We start from the raw sequence: 24,039 nt of genomic DNA on the forward strand, positions 1-24,039 counted from the left end.
TGTAAACTCCTGCCCTTGAGTGTGGGCTGAACTTTTTGACTCACTTCTAAGGAATATAATATGGCAGGATTGATATGATGGCACTTCTGAGTTAGATTATAGAAGGATTATGGCTTGTTTGGGGTGCTGTATTTCATGCTCTCTCTTGGATCTTTTGTAATAGGGGAAACCAACTGTGATGTCATAAGGCAACCCTGTGGAAAGTTGCATGTGGCAAAGAACAGGCCTACCAAGAGGCATGTGAAAAATTTGAAAGTAGATCCTCTTCCATTTGAGCCTTCAGATAAATGCAGCCCTAGCTGACATATTGATTGTAGTCATGTGAGAGACTATGAACCAGAATCACTCAACTAAGCTGCTCCCAGATTCATCACTCACAAAAAATGTGAGATAATAAATTTATGTTCTCAGCCACTAAGTTTTGGAATAATTTGTTATGCAACAATGGATAACTAATATACCTGGCTTGCTGGCAGGGCAATCAGTCTGAGTCACAGAAAACATATTTGAGATATAGGAATGAAAATGTAATGATTGAGATCATAAGCTATTTTATTTATTGAAGAGATAAAATAGTACATTAACAAAACCTTGTTTGATAGAAAAATAACACCAAAACTCTTACAAATGTGATTATTAGCTAAACCACCAGAGATACTGGTTCTGCTGAGTTCTTCCATAGCTAGGTAACTCAAAGGCTAAGAGATTGGCTGAAGTCAGGATATGAATCACTGGACAGTTTCTTCTGGAAAGACAGAATAAATCAATAAGGCCCCTTAATAAGGAAGTTGCAAGAAACCTTACCCTTTGGAGAAAGTACTCTGTCATTCCTGTAGTCAAGGACCAGGCCCAGCCAAAAGGAAGCAGAGGGTTGTGACAATGAGTCTGGCCCCAGAGCTCCCTTCAGCTTGTCTTTTGTTTGGCTTTGGAGAGTGGATTGGGCATGATTTAGAGGCTAGAGCCTTATTTGACAATAAGAAGATGCAAAAATTCAAGTCCCAGACCCATCCTTTGACCTTGAACCATTAGTGCTGCAGGTTCTCTTGGCTTCTCATGTCCAAAAAATGCTCAGATATTAGTGTCACCTCCTTGAGGGACATAGCTGTCCCATGAGTGGGTGAATCATTGTTCTGGTGCCTGAGATGGGGAATGCCTGGCTAATACCCTCTTTTCTGATTCTATGATACAGGGACAAAACAGGGAAAAGATGAGAGAGGGACAAAGACACCAGGCCAAGAGGTGATCATTTAGGACTTCATGCTAATAGCTGATTTTGGCTTTCCAGAGATGAAATAAGCCTCTCCAGCACAAGGCAGTATCATGTCACAGCCCTAGGGCCTGGCTGGTTTTATCAATCTGGCAGTTCAAGGTCAGCGCAAAGGACATCCCCAACACCTGAGAAAAGAGTTGAGAAAATGTGAGGTCTTCATAGGAGGAGCCATCTTTCCCACACCCTTGGGATTAGCCCCAGAGAAAAAGGAAGTGTTCATTACACTGGAACCACCCTTCTTGCCATTACTTCCAATTCCTTCCCTATTCTCTCCTTCAACTTTAGAATGCTAGTGGGGGTGATGTCAAAACAGTAGAGGATAGAGTGTTGGGACATCTTTGTCTCCTTAAGAAGTCACTTGTATAGGCAAGTACTGCACAAGTCAACATTTTGTGCAATGAGTCATCTCTACCCGTGCCCTGAGACTCCTTAGTTTCCAAGCAGAGAAGAATTATTTCCCTCTGAGCTTCTTGATTACATCTTAGCCATTCTGTGACATACCCAAAATACATGGGTATAAAAATAGTAGAAATGTCACATAATAAAAAAGAACACAAAACTATCCCCAATTCACCCCTGACTTATCATGCTAAGCAGAGAAACAAGGAGGAAATTGTTTATGATTTTTATCATCAGCTCCTGCTTGGCATACAAGGCCAATTTTTCACAAAAAATGTTTATCCATCACAAGTTTTCCATACCGGTTGAGTGAATGACCAAAGTAGGGGTCTGCTTGATGACTTTTAATTTGACTATGAAGCACTCATAGCTCTTAGGGATAAGTTGACCAGATAGATCTTGCAGCATATTTTCTGTATGCCTTAAATTGGTAATGACATCATTTGCTACATGACTGAGGAAACTCTTATTTATTGAGCATATACTATCTACCAGGAACTGTTCTAAAACTTTACCTGACTTACCTAATTTAATCTTCACAATAGTCCCATGATTAAGTTCTTACCTGGATCACACAAACACAGATGGTGATGATTCCAATGTGCAGGAAGTTGGAGTGAAACCACAGTTTTGCTTTTGCATAGCAACCCTAGAAAAAATTACAAGTACAAAGGATACCACTATATTATTCGACTTTATCAGGAAGTTAATTTCAGAAGATAGTTTATATTTTGCCTTATGCCAAGAAACTTAGGCCATTTTATTTTCTTAGGCCATTTATTTTATTTTCTTTCTGTGGATGAAGAAACAGTCATAAAGTAGAGAATATTAAACTACAGACTTTTCTGGTGTTGTTATCATCACAATGGCACCTAACGCGGAAGTCCTAGATGTCTACACAAAGAGTTAAACTAGCTCCTGAGAGGCAATAGATATCCTTAAGTTCTTTAAACATCCACTGCTGACTTGGGACAAATAAATGGGGAGGTAACCTCTGCAATTCTAGGATTGGTTGCATTTCAGCTTCTGCTGAAACCTAAATCTATCATGGTCCTACCAAGCTCCAGGGCAGGGCTAGTTGGTGAGTGTCTCAGTCTTTCTTTATAGACCTAAAAGGTTCTGGAGATTTCAAACAATCCCAAGGTGGATAACACCAGGTAACAGGAATTTAGGAACTTAATCTTGGAATATAATCTTGGCTTCTTCTCTGGGCCTAGTCTGGAGGTCTGAATTAAGTCAGCAGGTTCTTTCAACAGTTCTACCAACTCTCTCTCCCCCAACTCCAGACTCCTTTACTTATGATTCATTTCACCAAGGGGCTGGATGTTGACATTTCCAAGGAAGAAGAACAGAGAAACAGGAAGAGGGGGAGGTTTTCTACCTCAACTTTACAACTTTCATTTTCAACCATAAGACCTACTTCTTGCTCAAGAAAAATGTAGATATAATCCTCTGTCACTATCACATAAACTTTTCCCCTCTAATGTAATAGTTTAGGATAGCAAGATTTATGATGGCATCGCTAGTCTAATGAGCTTGTTCCTTTTTTTTTCTTTTGTCTGGACAACTTTTGTCTAATTTGCCTAGTTACCTGGGTTTTCTCCCTGGCCTCTATTTTATCTAAGGTTTCTTGTTTCTGGTTGGGAGGACTAAGTCCTGTATGACTGGAGTTTCTAAGATAATTGAAAGTTTAACCAAAGAAGCTAATAACAGAAAAGTTGCCAAAAAATTACCTGAACTTGTGGACCCGAGGGGCAAGATGCTGGTGGGTAACCGGCCCAATCACTCGTGCCATTTACACCACAACATTGCAGCTAAAAGCCAAATTCCCCAAAAACATGATGGTTAGAAAGTCAACAAAAGGAAAACTGGAATTTGGAGAAAAGGTAGACCCTTCAGATCTGACTCTAGCGGAAAATACAGAATTGGCTTAACTACTATGACTCCTTAGAACAAAATATTTTCAAATCCATTATACCATTTCATTCACATAAGACTCCTTGAAATAGAAAGGGCATGTTTAACTTATTCACATTTTACAGATGAAAAATTAAGCACACAGGGAATTTAGTCTGACATGTTTGGGTCTTCCTTAGATCTTAGTAGGGCTTAGACAATGAGCCTAGCTGAGAATGTGAAGGATGAGAGAATGTAGAGAATCAGACTGATTCCTGTTTGTGACTGCTAAACATTATTTTGGACCTAGGGGTTATGGACCTTAGATTCTGGACCTTTCAAGAAACGAAGTCCCTTTAGCCTCCAGGCACTGAGGTTAGAAAATTAAGTCTGGGCTGAGCTGAGGAGGATTCCATCTGTACTCACAAATGACTGGATGGAATCCCATGCTGCCTTGGTGCTGTTGTCCGTGTGGTATCGCTGAATGCTGTCAGTCAGGCTCTCAGACACATAATTATTCAACTGGTCGGGGCATATTCCGGCAGAGAAGACATTATAAAAAGCAGGTGAGTTCAAGGAACAAGCAATATCTAATAATGGCTGGTGGTTCCATTTGCTCCTCCCTTCCAAATAATCTCCTCAGAGCTAAGGAAGCCAGGAGAGGGAGAAGTGCTGAGACTGAGATAGCATTGCAGGAAGTACATAGTCTCTTGTCCTTCTAGAACTCTGGTTTTTCAGAAGAAGACAATCAAAACATGGGCTCTCTTAGGCATGGAGACAGACATTTTCTACTGCCAAACACATGGAGAAAAGGAAGTAGGAGGAAGATAAACTTGTTTTTACTGCTCTTCCTATTCATCCTTCAAAGCATGATTCAATTGCTATCTTTCATGAAATTTTTTCCCTCCCCATTTACAATTAATTTCTTTCTTCCATCCTTCCACTTTGCCTCTATTACAGGACTTTTTTTCCACGGTCAGAAATACAACAATGAGATGTTCTTTATAGCTTACCTTCTGTTCATACACGAAGAGCAGGATGGCCAAGGTCACCTCAGCAAGGAGGATAATCAGCAGCAGGATAAAGAACTGAGGCAAAGCAGAGACATGCTCATAGCACTGATCCTAGTTCTTCCCTCACTCCCACTCCACCCTGGGAGCATCCAGGCATGTCTCTGCACATGTACAGAAGTTCCTATTCCTGCTTGCTCAGGCCTTCATAAGCCTTTTGTTTCATGAGGGATATGTGTCATTTTTCTAAAACTAGACTCCAAGTCTCTAGAGGGCAGATCAGCTGTCCTTTAACTTTGTTCTCCCTTTCCCATGTGCCTATACAGCTCCATGCACATAGTGAGTATGCAATACTACTTGTTGAATCAGTGAAGCAATTTTGGCATCAGCTTTTTGAAAGAGTTGAGCAAAAAAGCAGTAAACTAAACTATGTGCCTTTAGAGTTTGGGGCCTGGTCCTTTCTGCAAGATCAGGGCTAGTTTGGGGTTGGGGACAGGTGATGGTGGAAGTTGAGAGGAGCCCTGTACAGATGGGAAGAAGAGGTATTCTAATCATAGTCCTAACCCTTATTTACTTCCAACTGTAGATGCTTACTCCCTTTATGCTAATCACACACAGCAGAAAATACATTTTCACTTATTCTCCTTCACCTTTTCATCCCAACATTAATTTTGACTGTTTAAACCTGTTTAGCCTTTTCCTTATGTCTATTATCTCCCATATTATGCCATTAATCTGGGAACTGAAAACAAGAACTTTTTTATTCTATGTCTGGGCTCCAGTCTGACCCATAAGGGAAAGAAGATTAACCAAATGACTTAAGGAAGAACCAAGGTGACTGAGTGGATGGAGTGGCACTGTTATATCAAGCACTGTTCTGTGTACACTTAGAGATACCAAAACTCTTCTCTCATAGAGCTTACAGACAAAACCTAAGCCTAAAGATGCTCTTCATGACACTTAACTGACAGGGAACAACTGAAAAGCTCTAGCATCTCTCACGTTAGATCAAAATGGCTGCCACCTAGGTCCTCACTTAAGTTGGGTCATCACACCATCATGTATCTTGTGCAGATTTGAGATAGAGAAGCATATTCTGCCATTTTAGGAGGGTCACAGTACTCAGAAGAATCTAGAGACTAGATTTTCCATCAGTTAGTGACTCTGACTCAGATCCTAAAAACATACTAATGTGAAAAGCATTTAGGCAGATGGATGACACTTGATTTCAACGAGACATGAAGAAATAAAATGCCATAAAGGGAAATTATGACAAGGGTCATTATTAACACTGTACAATGAATCCCAAGGAGGACAGCAATGTCCTCTTCCATCTATCCCTGGGACCCCAGTCAGAAGCAAAATACTATTGGTCTAGACAGATTTGGCTGGCCTAAAGTGCCAATCCTATGTTCCTATAATTTCCCTGTGCCCATAGGTTAGCCACCAAGAAACATCTTTCCTGGGGCTTAAGGCATCATGTCTCTCTACTTAGGGTACCACATCTGCTGCAAGAGACTCACCGACATAAGCAGGCACTTGTTCTCCTTGATGGAGCCCATGCAGCCCAGAAAGGCAACCACCATGATAATGGAGCCCACGATGATAAGCACATTGCCCAGTGTGAGGGAAGGGAGCAGGTTGAAATTGTTGTGGATCAGGAGATAGATCCCAAAGCCCAAAATGCAGCAACCACAGAACTGAAAGAAAGAATTCCACAACACTCTTGAATATCTCTTCACATTCTCACTTGAGATTAGGATGGGGGGATGGGGTAACCGGGTGATGGGTATTAAGGGAGGCACATGTTGTGATGAGTACTGGGTGTTATATGCAACTAATGAATCATTGAACACTACATCAAAAACTTATGATGTACTATATGCAGGCTAATGAACATAATAAAAAATTTTAAAAAAATAAAGAAGTTTTGCCACCAATGAATCAAAAAAAAAAATCACGTCTTTCCATTGGCTCTATCAAGACTCTCATGAACAACCTCTTTACCCAACTTTCCCCATGCACCTAGAAAAGAGGTGATCCTACTTTCCTCCTGTGATGTCCCACTCATGCTTCATTCTACCCATATCAGATACCAGGAGAAGCTCACTGTGAGTCATATAGTATCTTCATGCTTCAGATCCCCTACTCCTTGTTCCCACCACATCCTACACATGGTCTTCCCTTTGGAAACCACAACCATGTAGAGGGGATGCCCTGGCTGAGAAGTTTATCTTGCTAGGCAGAAAACTAGAGAAGCCAAACTTTTAAGAATCTTCTCATAAACACGAGTGCAAACTAATCCTATATTTGAAATTCAATTGCTAAATTTGGTATGGTGAAACCTTCCCAGAAAAGGTGATGTCCTTTTTTTTTTTTTTTTTTTTGTATATGGATGATTTTTATTTTTTATTTTATTTTTTTTCACATGCTCAATAAATATTTATTTCTTTTTCTTTTTTTATTATTATGTTATATTAATCACCATACATTACAACGTTAGTTTTTGATGTAGTGTTCCATGATTCATTATTTGCATATAACACCCAGTGTTCCATGCAGAACGTGCCCTCTTTAATATCCATCACCAAGCTAACCCATCCTCCCACCCCCCTCCCCTCTAGAACCCTGTTTGTTTTTCAGAGTCCATCGTCTTTCATGGTTAATCTCCCCCTCCGATTTCCCCCCACCTTCATTCTTCCCTTCCTGCTATTTTCTTCTTCTTCTTCTTCTTCTTCTTCTTCTTCTTCTTCTTCTTCTTCTTCTTCTTCTTCTTCTTCTTCTTCTTCTCTTCTTCTTCTTCTTCTTTTAACATAAAACTTTCAATCAGCTATTCATCCAAGGGATTAAGGGGAGGAGGGGAGCAGGAAAGTGTTACTTATACACAGAATGTAAAGTCTCAGGTTTCTCACCCATAGATGTCAGCAGTGAGCAACAGTAGCCTAGAGTCCCCAGAGAGAGAAAGAGCATGCCTATAGATAACGGCACTGGATAAAGAAGATGTGGTACATATATACAATAGAATATTACTCAGCTATCAGAAAGGATGAATACCCACCATTCACATCGACATGGATGGAACTGGAGGGGATTATGCTAAGTGAAATAAGTCAAACAGAGAAAGACAATTATCATATGGTTTCACTCCTATGTGGCACATAAAGATTAGCACAGAAGACCATAGGGGAAGGGAGGGAAAACTGAAAGGGGTGGGGATCAGAGAGGGAGACAAACCATGAGAGACTGTGGACTCTGGGAAACAAACTGAGGGTTTCAGAAGGGATGGGTGTGGGGAGATGTGGTAGCTGGGTGATGGGTATTAAGGAGGGCATGGTTGTGATGAGCATGGATGTTATATGCAACTAATGAATTGTTGAACACCACATCAAAAACTAATGATGTAGTGTATGGTGGCTAACTGAACATAATAATAAAAAAAAAGATAACTGCATTGGTACTTCTCAATTTTACAGGCTTATACAATGGCAGAATGGGAAGAAGGGAAATTATTATTCCCTTGTTGTAAGTTGGGTATGCCATTCAGACATGCATGGGTTGCTCTCCATACCAGGCTTCAGTAGAGGAGAAATAGAGTGTAGCTAGGAGGAGATGAACTCCTCATGCTCAGAAGAGGCACACTTACCCAAAAGAGCAAGTTGAAGAAAAACAGAACGTACTTCAGCAATTTCAAGCCACTCATGCCCATGCTGGGATATTCTTACTCTAAAAAGTGAAAGGAAAAAAAGAAGAAGTAAGTTACCTGGCTCTGTAAGGTGGCACCTGGGTTCAAGATCTCCAGCATCACCTTGGGTTTGAGCTGTGACTCTCCTCTAAGAAGTTTCCCCAAAATCCCTGTTTTCTCAGTCTCTGAACTAAGGTACCAATTGGCTTAACTTGGACACGTACTTTTGCTCCAATTCAGCAAGCCAAGAATGCTTATCACTGAATTAAGCACTGTAGAGGAAAGCAATAGAGTTGCTCTTAGAGGAGAGTGAGTCACAGTAACACACAGTAGGCCAATGCTCAGAGACTAGTGCTTGGGCATTTACTCAAGGCAGAGCAGGGGTCAGGAATTAATCAGGTGTGGAAGTCAGTGACTTGATCAGCCAGTTCCTTGTATGCCCTGAGATGCATGTATATACTACATTTGGTCTATAAACCTCTCCACATGAAAATGGGGGAACATACCTACGTATGATTCATTCTTTTACTGAAGAAACATTTATGATGTTTTTTGTTCTAGATACTGTGGGAGATATAACTGTGACTAAACAGTAGCTATCTTCCAGGAGATGTCAATCTTATAGGAGAGATAAAACTAGCTATCAAATATCCAGTGGAGAAATGAAAAGAGATAGCAATGGGAGCTTGATTTAAAAAATACATATAATTTCATTTTCTCAGACAGAACATTAATGTGCAAACCCTCATCCTCAATTACACAATTTTGAATTTTCTCTCAGACACAATTAGATTCTATAGAGTAACTCACATTTTAAAACTGCATATAAGACTGCTATATAAAGCAGAATGTCATTTTATTGTTTTTTTTTTCCCATTAGAACTATGCCTTTTCTAGTGTATAGATTGTTTGTACAATCCATTGCCTGTACCCTCTTAACAATGTCAGAAATCAGATGGTCTTGAGGAAGAGGTCATCTAAGCTCTTGATAAGCTTGATGAGCTATTTGTGTTCCACAGTAGAATAATCTCTGTTGAAAAGACCAAATATATATATTTATCTCATACTATTTTCCTTTTCCTTTACTTTGTCCTTCTTTTTCCCTTTCTCCTTCTTGTCTTGACCCTCAGGATTATTCTTAATTCTTCATCAATATTTTAGCCAAGTTAAAGTAAAATTGATTATATTATAAGTGTGTTTGTATATACTTGAGAGGTTAATATGGTGATTTACTACATAGGCTTTGAGGTCAAACTTGAATTCAACTCTCACATATGCCACCAAATAGCTACATGACATTTGGAAATTTACTTAACATTTCTAGTCACAATTTATTCCTATGTAAAATGTGGGTAATACTTACACCTCTTAGGGTGGATGTGAAGATTAAATGATATTATAACAGAGACTGATATATGACCATACTCAGTAAATGGAACCCATGATTATTTAGTTTTAAAGGAACTCTCTGGGAAGGGAGAAATGGAAGAATACTATAAGGTTCTATTATGTGGTGTGGTAATGCTACTTGAAGATAGACCGTGATGGATTAAAGATGTACAGTATAAACCATAAGGCAGCCTCTAAAATAACAAAACAAAGAATTATAATTAGTAAGTCAGCAAAGGATAAATAAATAAAACCTTAAAAAAGTAAACCAGCGAAGGAGATAAAATTTTTTCTAAATACTGGATTAGTTGAAAGAAGCCTGACAAAAAGAGGAAAAAGGAAACCGCTATGGTCTGAATGTTTGTGTCCCCATAACATTTACATGTTGAAATCCTAATGCCCATGATGGTGTAGGGATGTAGGGTTTTGGGAATCAATTAAGTCATGAGGGTGGAACCCTCCTAAATGAGATTAGAGCTCTTATAAAAGAGACCCCAGAAATCTTCCTAGCTCCTTCCATCTTGTGAGGACACAACAAAAAGTCTGCAACCCAAAAGAGAGGCCTCCCCTGACCATGTTAGCATCCTGGTCTTAGATTTCCAGCCTCCAGAACTGTGAGAAATATATTTCTGTTGTTTATAAATTACCCAGTATGTAGTATTGTGTTATAGCAAACTGCACAGACTAAGACAAAAACAAAGAACAGATGAGGAAAACAAAAAACAAATAGAAAGATGGGACAAATAGAAAACAAATATGCTCAACTCTAACCATATTAATAGCAAGTAAATGAAATGGCCTAAGTACTCCAGGTATGCCCCGAGATAGCTAATTGGGTTAAAGAACATTAAGTAATGAATTATCAGAAAAAGAAGAAAACAATCCCATTTAAAATAGCATGAAAAACATAAAATGCTTAGGAATAAGTTTAACCAAAATGGTAAAAGATCTAGACACTGAAAACAAGACATTGATGAAAGAAATGTAAGAAGACACAAATAAATGGAAAGATATTCCATGCTTCTGGATTGGAAGAATTAATATTGTTAAAATGTCTACACTACCCAAAATGATCCTCAGATTGAATGCAATACATATAAACATTTCAATGGCATTTTTTACAGATACAGAATAAACAATCCTAAAATTTATGTGGAACCACAGAAGACCCTGAATAGCCAAAGGAATCTTGAGGAAGAAAAACAAAACTAGAAGCATTACACTTCCTGATTTCAAATTATATTACAAGGCTATAGTAATCAAAATAATATGACATTGGCTTAAGAACAAACACATAAATCAATGGAACAGAATAGAAAGCCCAGAAATAAATCCATGCATATATGGTTAATTTATTTATAACAAAGGAGCCAGGAATATACAATGGGGAAAATATGGTCCCTTCAATAAATGGTGTTGGGAAAACTGGTCAGCTGCAAACAAATGAATGAAATAATCTATCTTACACCAATCACAAAGATAAAATAAAAATGGATTATAGACTTGATACAAAAATAGTGTTTCAAAGGGGGCACATGTACCCCCAATGTTTATAGCAGCAATGTCAACAATAGTCAAAATATGGAAAGATCCCAAATATCCATCAATAGATGAATGAATATAGAAGATATGGGATATATATACAATGGAATATTACTTAGCCATCAAAAAGAATGAAATCTTACCATTTGCAACAATATGGATGGAACTAGAGGATATTATGCTAAGCGATATAAATCAGTTGGAGAAAGACAAATACTATATGATTTCACTTATATATGGAATTTAAGAAACAAAACAGATAAACATAGGTGAAGGGAAAGGAAAATAAAATAAGATAAAAACAGAGAGGGAGGCAAACCATAAGAAATGCTGAACTCTAGGAAACAAACCAAGGGTTGCTGGAGGGGAGATGAGTGGAGGGATGGATAATTTAGGGATGGGGATTAAGGAGGGCACTTGATGTAATGAGCACTGGGTGTTATATGCAACTGAAGAATGACTAAATTCTACACCTGAAACTAATGCACTATATGTTACCTAATTGACTTTAAATAAAAAATTAAAAAGTGAATTATAGACTTGAATGTAAGGCTTGAAACCACAAAACTCCTAGGGGAAAACATAAAGGGTAATCACCTTGACATTGGCCTTGGCAAGGATTTCTTGGCTACGACACCAAAACAAAGGCAACAAATGCAAAGATAAACAAGTGGGTCTGTACAGCAAAGGAAACCATCAACAAAATGAACAGGCAACCTACTTAGTGGGAGAAAATATTTGCATAATATATCTGATAAGAGATTAATATCCACAATATATAAAGAACTCATGTAATTCAATAGCAAGAAACAAAAACAAAAACAAAAATCTGATTTACAGATGGGCAGAGGAAGTGAATAGACATTTTTTCAAAAAAGACATACAAGTGGCCAGCAGGTATAAAAGAAAAAGATTCTCAACATTACTGATCAGCAAGATGGAAAATGCAAATCAAAACTGTGATGAGTATCACCTCATACCTGTTAGGAAGGTTATCATTAAAAAGACAAGATATAACAAGTGGTGAGAGGATATGCACAAAGGCAGCCCTCATGTACTATTGGTGGGACTATAAATTGGTTACAGCCACTATGGAAAACAGTATGGAGAGTTCTCAAAAAATTAAAAATAGAACTACTATACAATCCAGCAATTCCACCTCTGGCTATATATCCAAAGGAAAGGAAATCATGGTCTCAGAGAGGTATCTGCACCTCCATGTTCATTGTAGCATTACTTACAATAGCCAAGACATGAAAACAACCTATGCCCATTGACACTTCAACTAAAAAAAAAAATGTGGTATAGGGATGCCTGGGTGGCTCAGTTGATTGGGCGTCTGCTTTTGGCTCTGGTCATGTTCCCAGGATCCTGGGATTGAGTCCTTGCATCGGGCTCCTTGCTCAGCGGGGAACCCACTTCTCCCTCTGCCTGCCGCTCCCCCTGCTTTTGCTCTCTCTCTCTCTGACAAATAAATAAATAAATAAAATCTTTAAAAAACTATGGGATAGTGACGCCTGGGTGGCTCAGTCAATTAAGCGGCTGTCTTCGGCTCAGGTCATGATCACAGGGTCCTGGGATCGGCCCCACATGGGCTCCCTGCTCAGCGGGGAGTCTACTTCCCCCTCTCCCTCTTCTGTTCCCCCTGCTTGTGTGCTTGCATGCTCTCTCTCTCTCTCTCTCTCTCTGTGTTAAATAAATAAATAAAATCTTTATAAATAAATAAATAAATAAATAAAGTGGCATAAATATACAAAAGAGTATTATTCAGCCATGAGAAAGAAGGAAATCCTACCATTTGTGACAACATAAATGGACCTTGAGGGCATTCTCTCAAAACTCAGGAAACAAGCAATCCCATTTGAAAATGGAAAAGAAAAAAAAATGGACAAAAATCTGAACAGATAGTTCACCAAAGAAGATACATGGGTGGAAAAAATGTACATGAAAAAGTACTCTATTTCATTAATCATTAGGGAAATGTAAATTAAAACCAAAATGAGATACTGCTATCTACCTCCTAGAGTACCTAAAATTAAAAAAACAAAGACAAAAAAACTGACCATACCAGGGGTTGATCAGAATGTGGTTGGTGAGAATGTAAAGGGGTATATCCACTTTGAAAAATATTTTGCCAGTTTTGTGAAAAGTTAAACATATATTATCATATGATTCAGCCATTCCACTCCAAGGTATTTATCAAGAGAACGAAAAGCATATGATCATACAAAGACTTGTACAGGAATGTTCATTGCAGTTTTATTTGTAATAGCCAAAAACTGGAAACAGCCCAAAAGGCCCATCAACAGATAAATGGAAAAACAAACTGTGATATGGCTATCAAATGGTATACTACTCAGGAATAAAAAGAAGTGAACTGTTGATACACAACACAGCATAGATGAATCTCAAAATAATTATGGTGGATGAACGAAGCTAGACAAAGGGAAGAGTACGTACTGTGTGATTCCAGTTATAAAATTTTAGAAACGAAAACTAATATATAGCAACAGAAAGCAGATCAATGATTGAGGATAGAGGCAGAAGAAGGTGGTGGTGGTGGCGGGGGTTAGGTAAATAAAAGGAGAGTAGGAATAGGCAGGAGAAAGGGATTACAAAAGACCATGAATAATCTTTTGGAAGTGATGAATGTTTGTTATCTTGATGTAGTGATGGTTTTATGTATGTATGTGAATGTCAAAAAGTCCTTCCTAATTTGCCCCTGTCCATCTCTCCAAACTCATGGCAACCTCACTGGCTTATATTTTATTTTTTATTTATTTATTTAATTTATAAAAGCACTTTAGATATGAATGACATGTAAAAATGCTGTACATACTAATATATACAACTCAATGAGTTTGGGATAAGTATACACTTGTGAAACCATCACCACTATCAAGAACATAGATGTATCCATCATTTCCTGAAGTTTCCTCCCATCCCCACTCTTATTATCTTTATTTTTTGTGATAGTAATACTTAATATAAGCTCTACCCTCTTAGCAAATTTTGAATGTACAATACTGTATTGTTAGCTGTAGTCATTATGCTGTATAGTAGATTTCCAGAACTTATTTATTTTGGGCAACTGAAACTTTGTACCCTTTGACCATCACCTCCCTATTTACCTCTCTCCCAAGCTGGTAGCAACCACCATTTGACCCTATGCTTCCATGAGTTTGACTATCTTATATTCCACATATAAGTGACACCATACAGTATTTGTCTTTCTCTGTTGTGTTTATTTCACTCAGCATAGTATCCTCCAGGTCCATCCATGATGTCATAAATGTCAAGAATTCCTTCTTTTTTTAAGGTTAAGTAATATTCCATGGGGGGTATGTACCACATTTTCTTTATGCATGCATGCGTTAATGAACATTTAGATTGGTTTCATATCTTGGCTATTATGAATAATGCTGCAAAATGAGAATGCAGGTATCTCTTTGAGATCCTGATTTCAATTCACTTGAGTATATACCCAGAAGTGGGATTGCTGGATCATATGGTAGTTCTATTTTGAACTTTTTGACGTACCTCTATAGTGTTTTCCATAAGGGCTGTACCAACTTACATTTCTACCAAAGTACATCAGGCTTCATTTTCTCCACATCCTCGCCAGCACTTTTTTTTTTCAGTTATTCATTTGTTTATTTATGGTGGGAGAAGAACAATTGTTATTTTTGTTTGTTTCAAGTTTGTATTTAAATTCTACTTAGTTAACATATAGTGTAATATTGGTTTTAGGAGTAGAATTTAGTGATTCATCACTTACATACAACACCCAGTGCTCATCACAAGTGCTTCCTTAATACCCATCACCCATCTAGCCCATGCCCCACCCGCCTTCCCTCCAACCTTCCCTCCCTTCAACCTTCAGTTTGTTCTCTATAGTTAAGACTCTCTTATGGTTTGCCTCCCTCTCTTTTTTTCCCTTCCTTCCTATATTTTCATCTATTTTGTTTCTTAAATTCCACGTGAGTGAAATCATATACTCTTAACTCCATCCAAATCATTGCAAATGGCAAGATTTCATTCTTTTTTTTAAAATATATTTTTTATTTAAATTCAATTAGCCAACATATAGTACATTAGTTTCAGATGTAGAGTTCAGTTATTCATCAGTTGCATATAAAACCCAGTGCTCCTCACATCACATACCCTCCTTAGTGCCCATCACCCCAAAGATTTCATTCTTTTTGATGGCTGAGTAATATTCCATTGTACCTATATACCACATCTTCTTTATCCATTCATAAGTTGATGGACACGGGTTCTTTCCATAATTTGGCTATTGTTGATAGTGCTGCTAATCTTAAAACCCAGCAATTAACTTTGACTACTTATCTCAGTGCCTCCTTTTTCACCTGTGCTCATGGGGTTCTTTGCTGAAATTTGCTGCTTTCTCTCCCTCTGACCCCTTAATTTGGCTAGCCACTATTCATCCTGACACTCAGCTCCAGTGTCACTCTTCCGGGAAGCCCTCTCTGATTGTATCTATTTCTCCACACCCAACCCCACTCCCCACGAGGAGTGCCCATAATACCTGCAATCTCTGTTGTTGCACTAGCCTCTTTGTTTTATAATTATTTCTTCCCTCTCTAGAATGTGAACTCCTTGAGGGTAGGAGCTGGTTTATTCATCTTTGAATCCTTGAGATCTAACACAGTCCCCTGATTACATGAAACATGTAAGATTGTTCAATAAGCCTTTGTCAACGAACTCTAAATAATCTGGTGTGGTGGAATGAACTACATACACACCACAGCATCAGAAGCCTTGGGCTTGAGATTTATTCTGCCAATAGACTAATCTTTTGGATGTGGGCAGATAACTTACACAGAAGATTGGGCCAGATGCCTCCTAGATTCCCTGCAGCCCCAGCATCCTGGGATCCCATGATCGCTGCTTCAGGCCCCTATAATCAAATGGTCCACAGAGCACCAACTAATGAAGTGTCCACAGACCTGTGGATATCCCTACTGATTTTTCCCCTCACAAACAGGAAGAAGAACATCTTCTTTCTCCTTCCCTGATTTTCCATTTGCTCAGATTCCCCTGGTTGAAGGAGAAAAGCTGCCCATTTGGTGAAGATTGTCACTACTTTTACCATGTCCGTGGCCCTAGTTTTCATATTAACCCAGACAGAATGACACTCCATTTCCCCTTCCTTTCTTCGTTGTGACTTCATCAGCTATTGGGCTCCTGCCCCTTCCAACCCAACTGTCTGGAAGAACTGACACCTCTTTGCAGTCAAAATCTGCTTCATGACTCATGGCTCTGTGAAGAAAGTCCCTGACATCAGCTTCCAGGAAATCCTGTGACCAAACTCCAGTTAACTGTGGCGAGGGATGAAGTTCACTTTTCAGTTCCCTCCAAGCAAAGATCTTGGGCTAGTAAACTGTCTTATGGATTTCTAGTTCAAGCCCTCCTTTTTTTTTTTTTTTTTTTTTTTTTGGCCCATTCTTGCAGAGCCATCATATCTAGTCCTGAATTCAATCAAACTTAGAAGTAGCTAAGGTTGGGACAGAAGCTTCAAGAAGCTATCAATTCAATCCAGCCTTATGTGACCCAATCTTGGAGCCACAGCAAGACAGCTTTGATGTTATGAAGACTATTATATTTATGAGATGTTAATATGTGTTCCCCAAATGAAAACCAGCAAATAAATAAAACCATGAGGAATCACTGTATTGTACACCTGAAACTAATATTACTCTGTATGGTAACTAACTGGAATTTAAATAAAAACTTAAAAAAAAAAAGAATGAAAGGAAGCCATGGTAAAATAATTTTGAAAGTAAATAGGATTAAATGAAAATAAAAGAAAAAGCAATAAACTTCTTTTAATGAATGACTTCCGAGAAACTCATTATATGCTAAGGTACATTGTTACTACAAACCTATTCTTATTTTGAAGATTACTTATAACAGCTCAGAGAGCATAGTGTTCCACAGAACACAGTTTGATAGACACTAGTGACGGAATCAGACAAATCTAATTTTGAATTCTGGCAGTGCAACCTGCCATAAATGTGTAACTTTTATGGGCAACTTGTGTAACCTCTCTAACTTTCACAATTTCCTCATCTTTAAAATGGTGATATCCACATGCAGTTCACACATGGTTCAAGGGGTTAAATGAGATAATATTTCCTGGATGGCTCAGCATCAGAGTGCCTGGTTCAGTGAACTCCAACTAAAAGATCAAGTTTAGAGCTTCCCTACCAGTCCTTTCATAAGGGCAACCCTGGGCTTTCTGCTAGGTTTTTCAGGAATAAAATACATCAGGGGCCAGAAGGCCTTTAACAATTTTTTGCTTGTTTCATTTTTTGGTAAATACCTAAAAAAAAAGTTTTGTGCACCCTCTGTAAAAAAATTCAAACAATAAAGAAAGTACAATTCTTTATATACAGATCTATTTGCCAACTTACACAGAAAAACAAGGTATTCAGTAAGGTGACGTTTGGCTTCCTATCCCCTTCTACACAGTGCCTGTGAAGGTTTTTGGTTCATCAGTGAAGAACAGTGGGACCTTGATTAACAAAAGATTTTTCTAAATAGGAAAGAAAATTGGTTCGCTATGAGGGTCCCCCAAATAAGGGCAAAATAAATTTAAATAAATGATAGAGTTCACTGAATCCTGCAAAATGCTGAATGCTTCATGAATGTATCTTATTTATAATCTTCTTATCAACCCTGTAACTTAGGTGTCAACAGCCCCATTTTTGCAAACTAGAAATCCAAGGCTCAGACAGCCCATATAACGGGCACAAGTTCACCCAGCTAATGAACAGCAAACACAGGGCACAAGACAAGGCCTCTCAGCCTCCCAGCCCACCTTCCTTCCACTGCCTCAGGCTCCATTTTGTGCCTCTCACTTACCAACCTGACTCACCCCTTGCAGTGTGATGAGCCTCAGGAAGATTCCTTCAATCTTTCAGAGTGAAGCCCTGTGAACAGTGGCTGAGGAGGAATGGGGGTTATGCAGGTATGTCTCTCTGAGGGAGTAATAAGCAATCGTGGGGGCGGGGAAGGGCCATACGAAAATAAAACCAAACCAAACCATCAACATTTACGCATTAGTTTCTTCTCATCTCTCCATCACTTTGTCAAAGGAACGTGTTTGTCATCTCAGTCCTCCCCAAAATTGTGGTCTGGTGAAAACTTTTTCCTTTTCAAAGCTGTTATCAGGGAGAGAAATTGGTGATTTGTAGAAGAAGAGAGAAAGAAGAAAGAAGCAAAGAGGAGGAAAGAAGTGAGGAAAGATAAATCCAGATGATCTCATTTCCTAAAGGTTCTCTTTCCTTACCCTAAAAATATGTAGAATTTTGCTGTAGAGGGGCCCTGTTCTGGAGACCCATCTATGGTGGGTTCAGGTAAGCTATGTCCAGCATTAGCAAGGCTCACTGTGGGCTAATAAAAGCCACTTTTGGGGTATTCCCATCAAAAGTCTGAATAACCTGAATCTAGTCATGAAGAAACATGAAAAAGCCAAATAAAGAGATATTCTAGAAAATAGCTTGCCTGTACGTTTCAAGAATATCAATGCCATGAAACACAAGGAAAGACTCAGGAACTGTTCCAGGTAGAAGGAGACTAAAGAAACAGGACAGTTAAAAGCAAGGTATAATCTGAGATTTTGAGTCGCTATAAGGATACCAATGGGCAACTGATGGAATCTTAATAAAATCTATGGATTGGTAACAGTATTGTATCAGTGTCAATTTCCTGATTTTGATTATTATACAGTGGTAAGTAAGAGAATGTTTTTGCTCATAGAAAATACACAGTAGGGGCACCTGGGTGGCTCAGTCAGTTAAGTATCTGCCTTCAGCTAAGATCACGCTCTCAGGGTCCTGGGATTGAACCCCTCAGCTGGCTCCCTGCTCAACAGGGAATCTGCTTCTCCATCTCCCTCTGCCCCTCCCCCCCTCATACTCTCTCTCTCTCTCTCTTTCTGTCTCTCTCACTCTCTCTCTTGCTTTGCTCTCTCTCTATCAAATAAATAAATAAAATCTTAAAAAAGAAAGAAAATACACAGTAAAGCACTCTGTGGGAAAGGATATCATGCCAACAATTACTCCCAAATGAAAAAGCCTAGGAAGGATAAAGAAAACGTGATAAAATGTTAATATTTGGGAAATCTAGGCGAAAGGGGGGTGTTCAGAAATTCTTGGTACTAGTTTTGGAAGTTTTCTGTAAGTCTGAATTGAGAGAGAGATAGAGTTGAATATGAGTAAATGATCTAAGGAATTCTGATCTTCAAGTCATTACATCGTAAATCCCTAATGGCATAAATACTGAGATTCCACAAGAGCTGTTTTTAGAAGAACAAACCATGGGATAATTCTTTAAGGCCTCTATTTGCTTCTGACAGAGAGTGAGTATTAAGCCATGAGTTTAAATTGAAAAGATGTGAGGTATCAAAATAATTTCTCACTCCCATTCCTCAATCTAGTTCTCCTGAAATATAAAATGTCAAACAAAAGTGTGACAAGTTGAATATATTTCAAATATTTAATTTGCTAGCATATTGACTTCAGATCAGTTGGATTTATGATTAAGTTGGATTTTTTATGTTTGCTTATGTTAAAATGCACTGGAAATTTATGTAAACAAAGAACATCTAATGATGTTTATTTAATAGGAAGTCTATAAGAAAAGAGAGTATAGTGTGTAATGGGGAGGAAAGAGCATTCCATGGAGAATCAGGAATTACTATTTAACTAGTTTTATGACTTTGGACAAGCTTCACCTTGCCTGGAAAATAAGCAGTTTCGAATGTTTTAAGAATAGCTAATGTTTACTGGGCTCTCACTACAAGTTGAACACTTTATTTGAACCTAAATAATCCTGAATTGCATTTAAGTAACAACATTCTAACACTTGTAAAATAGATAGGGCTCTTATTTCAAATGATTATAGAAATGTATCCTTGTGGCACCTTTTCCTTTACAACAGTTCTTGGCCATAGCTGTGATGTACTGATGTTCCTGCTTAGGAAGGAACGGTCCTGTGTGCTCGTGACCTGGGGAATGAAGAGAGGACTTGCCTCTGTGTCCCAACACAGAGATCCATGGCCTCCACTCTGGGAGTGCTCACCCAATGGCTTTGGAAATGGATTCCTTCTTCTCAAAGCCTGTGTCCAGACAGCCTCCCCACACTCACCCTCCAGCTGCAATCCCAGCCTCCCATCCCCAGAGGCCCTCTCTGTGTAGCAGTCTCGTTTCCCTGCTCCTTTACTTTGGTGCTCTGTACCTGCTGGGCCCCGGAGCTTCCTGAGGGCAGGTACCCAGTCTGCAGGCCCAGGGTGACCTGCACACACTGGGTGCTCACTTGCTACGGGAAGTACTGGGGGAGGACTAATTTAGGAACACAAACCAAACCACTGTAACTAAATCAACACAGCGTTTCCTGGAACAGAAGTTAAGAGACAGTGGCCATAACCTCACAAAGAGCTCCAAACTTCACCCTAACCTGGGGGAAATCGAGATTAAGGAGTAAGAAACCTTCCCCTTCACCTTCATTTCAAGCCACATCCCATCAATTCTGATGTCTCAGGCATAGTCACGGCCAGGCCTAGACCTTGGACCTGCCCAGTTGTTTGATCTTGCCTCTCACTTTCAGCTGCTGGGTTTGAGAACCAAGTAGGAGAGAGAGATTTCCACTTCCTCTGCTCCTGCTCACCTGCTTACTCTCGTCTCAAATGCATTTGGGGGGCGGGGTTATACTCCTTGAGTGTACATGTATTGTGCCCCATCTGGAATGCATGGTTACCCCCAGTCTCCATAGCAAACTTGCACTTCTTTGAAAATGAACCCAAGCAGTCACTTCCTCTCCAAGGCACACTCCTACACTCCTCCCACATTGTGTGCACACTCTTCCTCCATGATAGAAAAGATTGCATTGTGCTATAATGGTGTGGTGTGTCTGTATTCCACGCCAGAATCCACAAACACTTTGAGATTGATAAGCACGTCAGTCATCCCCGTGTCTCCGGGACTTAGCACCATGCCTAGCTGTTCGTAAGCCATGGGGTGGGACTGAAAAAGGGGAACAGCCTTCATATCTGGAGTCTGAAGCCTTCTGGTTGGTCAGAGGTCAACCTGAGGACACTAGAAACAAAAGACCAATGGAGTTTGACCTTGCCCATTTGTGCGGGTCAATTACTAAAGGTGAAGTGGCCTCAGCAGCAGTAGCTGTGAAGGAATGGGCTTTGAATCATTCCCTGTGGGTATAAAGGCACCCAATCCTTTCATTTAAAAGCTAAGTATACTTAATTGGCCCACACAGAAAACAACACAGGAAATCAAGCTTCAGTTCAGTCTCGATTCCAAACCAACCGCAATTTCAAAACAGTGCAGATTCTGGTGGAGATTGAGAAAGCAAAACTTCTTTGTTTAGCCAGCAGCTAAGACTGCTTTTGCTCAATTCTCTTCCAAAGCACCGATATCTTTTATCTTCCATAGGAGTTCCTTAAGGGCAGGACTATTTTGGGGACAAATCTCTACCTTGCTATTTTTGTCTCCCCACCAGAATCTTCCAAAGCACAGTGCCTGGCCCCAGGAGGCACTTAATATATGATTATTAAATGAATTCATTAAAAATTCTGGTCTTGGGGCTCCTGGCTGGCTCAGTTGGTAGAGCATGTGATGCTTAATCTCGAGGTTGTAAGTTAGAACTCCACATTGAGTGTAGAGATTACTTAAAAATAAAATCTTAAGGGGCGCCTGAGTGACTCAGTTGGTTAAACGTCCGATTCTTGGTTTCAGCTCAGGTCATGATCTCAGGATTGTGGGATAGAGCCCTGCATCTGGCTCCATGCTCAGTGCCTGCTTAAGATTCTCTCCCTCTGCTCCTCCACCCCGCCCCCACTTGCACTCTCTCTCTCTCTCAAATGAATAAATACAATCTTTTTTAAAATCTAAAAAAAATAAAATAAAAAATCTGGTCTTTATTTTTAAATTCATGGCTCAATGGCCCCTGAGGTGCTTTGGGAATCTAGAGCCCTTGGTGACGTTGCCATCCCTCATTGTTAGGTTGGTAAGTAATGGTCCTTGAGGGCCGTCCTCTCCCCCTAGGGCATAATCAGTTGAGATTCCTGCAGGTATTAGAAAGAGAAAGCTCTGGTTTAGTGTTTCCTTTGGTCTCCTGACCTCTAGTAATGACTATGGTGGTCACAGAAAGCCAGGACCAAAGCTTGACTTTGACTTTCTGAGTCCATGAGACCCCAGTCGCTAGTTACAGGGCATGAATTAGAAATCATTACAATATCAAATTTTGTTGGTTGGTGTATGTCACGTTATATTTATCAATATTTATGTTTTGTATACCAAGGACAAGTTTATTCAGCAGAATAAACCACAATGTTCTTCCTACTGTTTGAAAACAATCAATCTAAGCATCTCTTAGGGGTGTTCAGCTTTTACCTCTTGATATACAGGCAGTGGGCATGCCCTGTGTTCCTGACTCTGAACTGGGTGTTGTCATTTGTAACTGTCCTTCTATTTAGTGGCTCTGAGGAATCACAGTGAGAGTCATGAAAACTGATTGAATTAAGAACTGCCATCTCCCAACTGCCTCTCTAAATGGCTCTGGCAGTTGGTTCTCTCCTCACTCTAAAATCACAAGATCAGTCTTCTAAGAGACCTAAGTATGTATGAAATCTCCCCAACGTCATGTCCCACAGAAGGCTCCAGGCATCAGAAATGACTACACACAGAAATTCAAGTTCTGAAACAATTTAAGCTCATGAATGCCCTGACCCAAAGAGGTATCAGATAACGGGAACCTGGTTAGTGAAAAGTCTTTTCAGTCATCCCCGTGTCTCTGGGACTTAGCACCATGCCTAGCATGGTGCTAAGCACCCTTTTGAGGGGTGCCAGGATCTTGATCTTTTTACTTTCCTGCACTAAATATTTGTGAAATAGCAGTTGCAGGAGATTTTAGACTTACTGAAGAGGTGTACGGACAATCCTAAGACACCCTATCCCACATAATATGATTCAGGTCTTGTCAAGCCAGATTAAAATGTCACCAAGCTTACCTTTCGCAGGCACTCTTCCTCAGTTCTTTAGGCAAGATCAGTGATTATCCTTGAGATGGTCACAACAAGACTGGTAACACGGATGTCCGGGGCTATTTGTGTAAAAGGAGAAGTGAAGGGAAAATAAATGTGCTCACACTGTGACAACAGGAAGCCCAGTTGACGAGAGGGAGGAAGTGAGGCTCGGCCTGCTCTCTTTAACCTTAGAGATGCAATCCTTCCCCTGTGGCTTTTTAGACACCTACTCCCATGCCCACCCAAATACATAAACTTGTTTCTATGAAACACAAGAAAAGTCAAAGACCTCTTCCAGGCACTCATCCGTGAGCCCTGGTGCATTCTGAGGTGATTTCAGTATTGATTTCTGTCTAGAAAAAGTCAGTGCTTCTCAGTCAAGATGGCACCTCGAAATTATGTGTGGATCTGTTCAAGAATAAGTATGCCTGGGCCCCGTTTGGTAGACAGAAACTGGAGTGGAACCCAAGAATAATTATTTTTAAAAGTTTTCTAGGACTGAGACAGGAATGTCTCTCAAGCCACTCGGCCTTCTCCCCACCCTCTTTCCAGCTGCCTTCCAGAAGATCTCTCGTTTCCTGTTGGATTGGGATGCAATTTTCAGACTTCTGTGTCTCAGAAGCTGGACTTTCCTTGTGTAAGGATATTGTCAAGGGTAAACCCCAAGGCACACTCCAAGGGACACTGGTAGAAATGATTTGGTTAGTAAAGGGAGCCCCAGATTTAGAATCCAAAGTTCTGAGTTTCAGCTTTATCTCTGTTAGCTCTGTGGTACTGAGCAAAT

The 24,039-nt window shown here is 39.5% G+C and overlaps 1 protein-coding gene across 3 annotated transcripts; it reads right to left on the minus strand.

Moving 5' to 3' along the window:
* Positions 1-1,184: 1,184 nt before the first annotated feature.
* Positions 1,185-23,423, minus strand: CD53 (CD53 molecule). Of its 3 annotated transcripts, none has more exons than XM_035017801.1 (8): positions 23,241-23,423; positions 8,219-8,298; positions 6,099-6,275; positions 4,579-4,653; positions 3,992-4,087; positions 3,403-3,483; positions 2,235-2,318; positions 1,185-1,395 (listed from the first exon to the last, which is right to left on the minus strand). In XM_035017801.1, the coding sequence occupies exons 2-8, from the start codon at positions 8,279-8,281 to the stop codon at positions 1,324-1,326; spliced, it is 648 nt and encodes a 215-aa protein (XP_034873692.1). In that variant the 5' UTR covers positions 8,282-8,298; positions 23,241-23,423; the 3' UTR covers positions 1,185-1,323. The 3 variants fall into 3 exon arrangements, with proteins under 3 accessions (XP_034873692.1, XP_034873693.1, XP_034873694.1); XM_035017802.1 differs by lacking the exon at positions 23,241-23,423 and adding an exon at positions 14,766-14,790; XM_035017803.1 differs by lacking the exon at positions 6,099-6,275 and having other exon boundaries at positions 23,241-23,373.
* Between the last annotated feature and the right edge of the window lie 616 nt (positions 23,424-24,039).

The sequence above is a fragment of the Mirounga leonina genome, unplaced genomic scaffold, assembly GCF_011800145.1.
Source record: "Mirounga leonina isolate KUSES-001 unplaced genomic scaffold, KU_Mleo_1.0 Mir_173, whole genome shotgun sequence".
Classification (NCBI taxonomy): Eukaryota; Metazoa; Chordata; class Mammalia; order Carnivora; family Phocidae; genus Mirounga; species Mirounga leonina.

What these genes read in the sequence shown, in the direction of transcription:
- CD53 (XM_035017801.1), bottom strand. Translation starts at nt 8,281, where the DNA reads ATGGGCATGAGTGGCTTGAAATTGCTGAAGTACGTTCTGTTTTTCTTC. An exon ending in TCTTCGTGTATGAACAGAAG is followed by an intron (nt 4,088 to 4,578) that starts GTAAGCTATAAA and finishes TGCCCCGACCAG; the next exon opens with TTGAATAATTATGTGTCTGA. An exon ending in CCTCGGGTCCACAAGTTCAG is followed by an intron (nt 2,319 to 3,402) that starts GTAATTTTTTGG and finishes AATTTTTTCTAG; the next exon opens with GGTTGCTATGCAAAAGCAAA.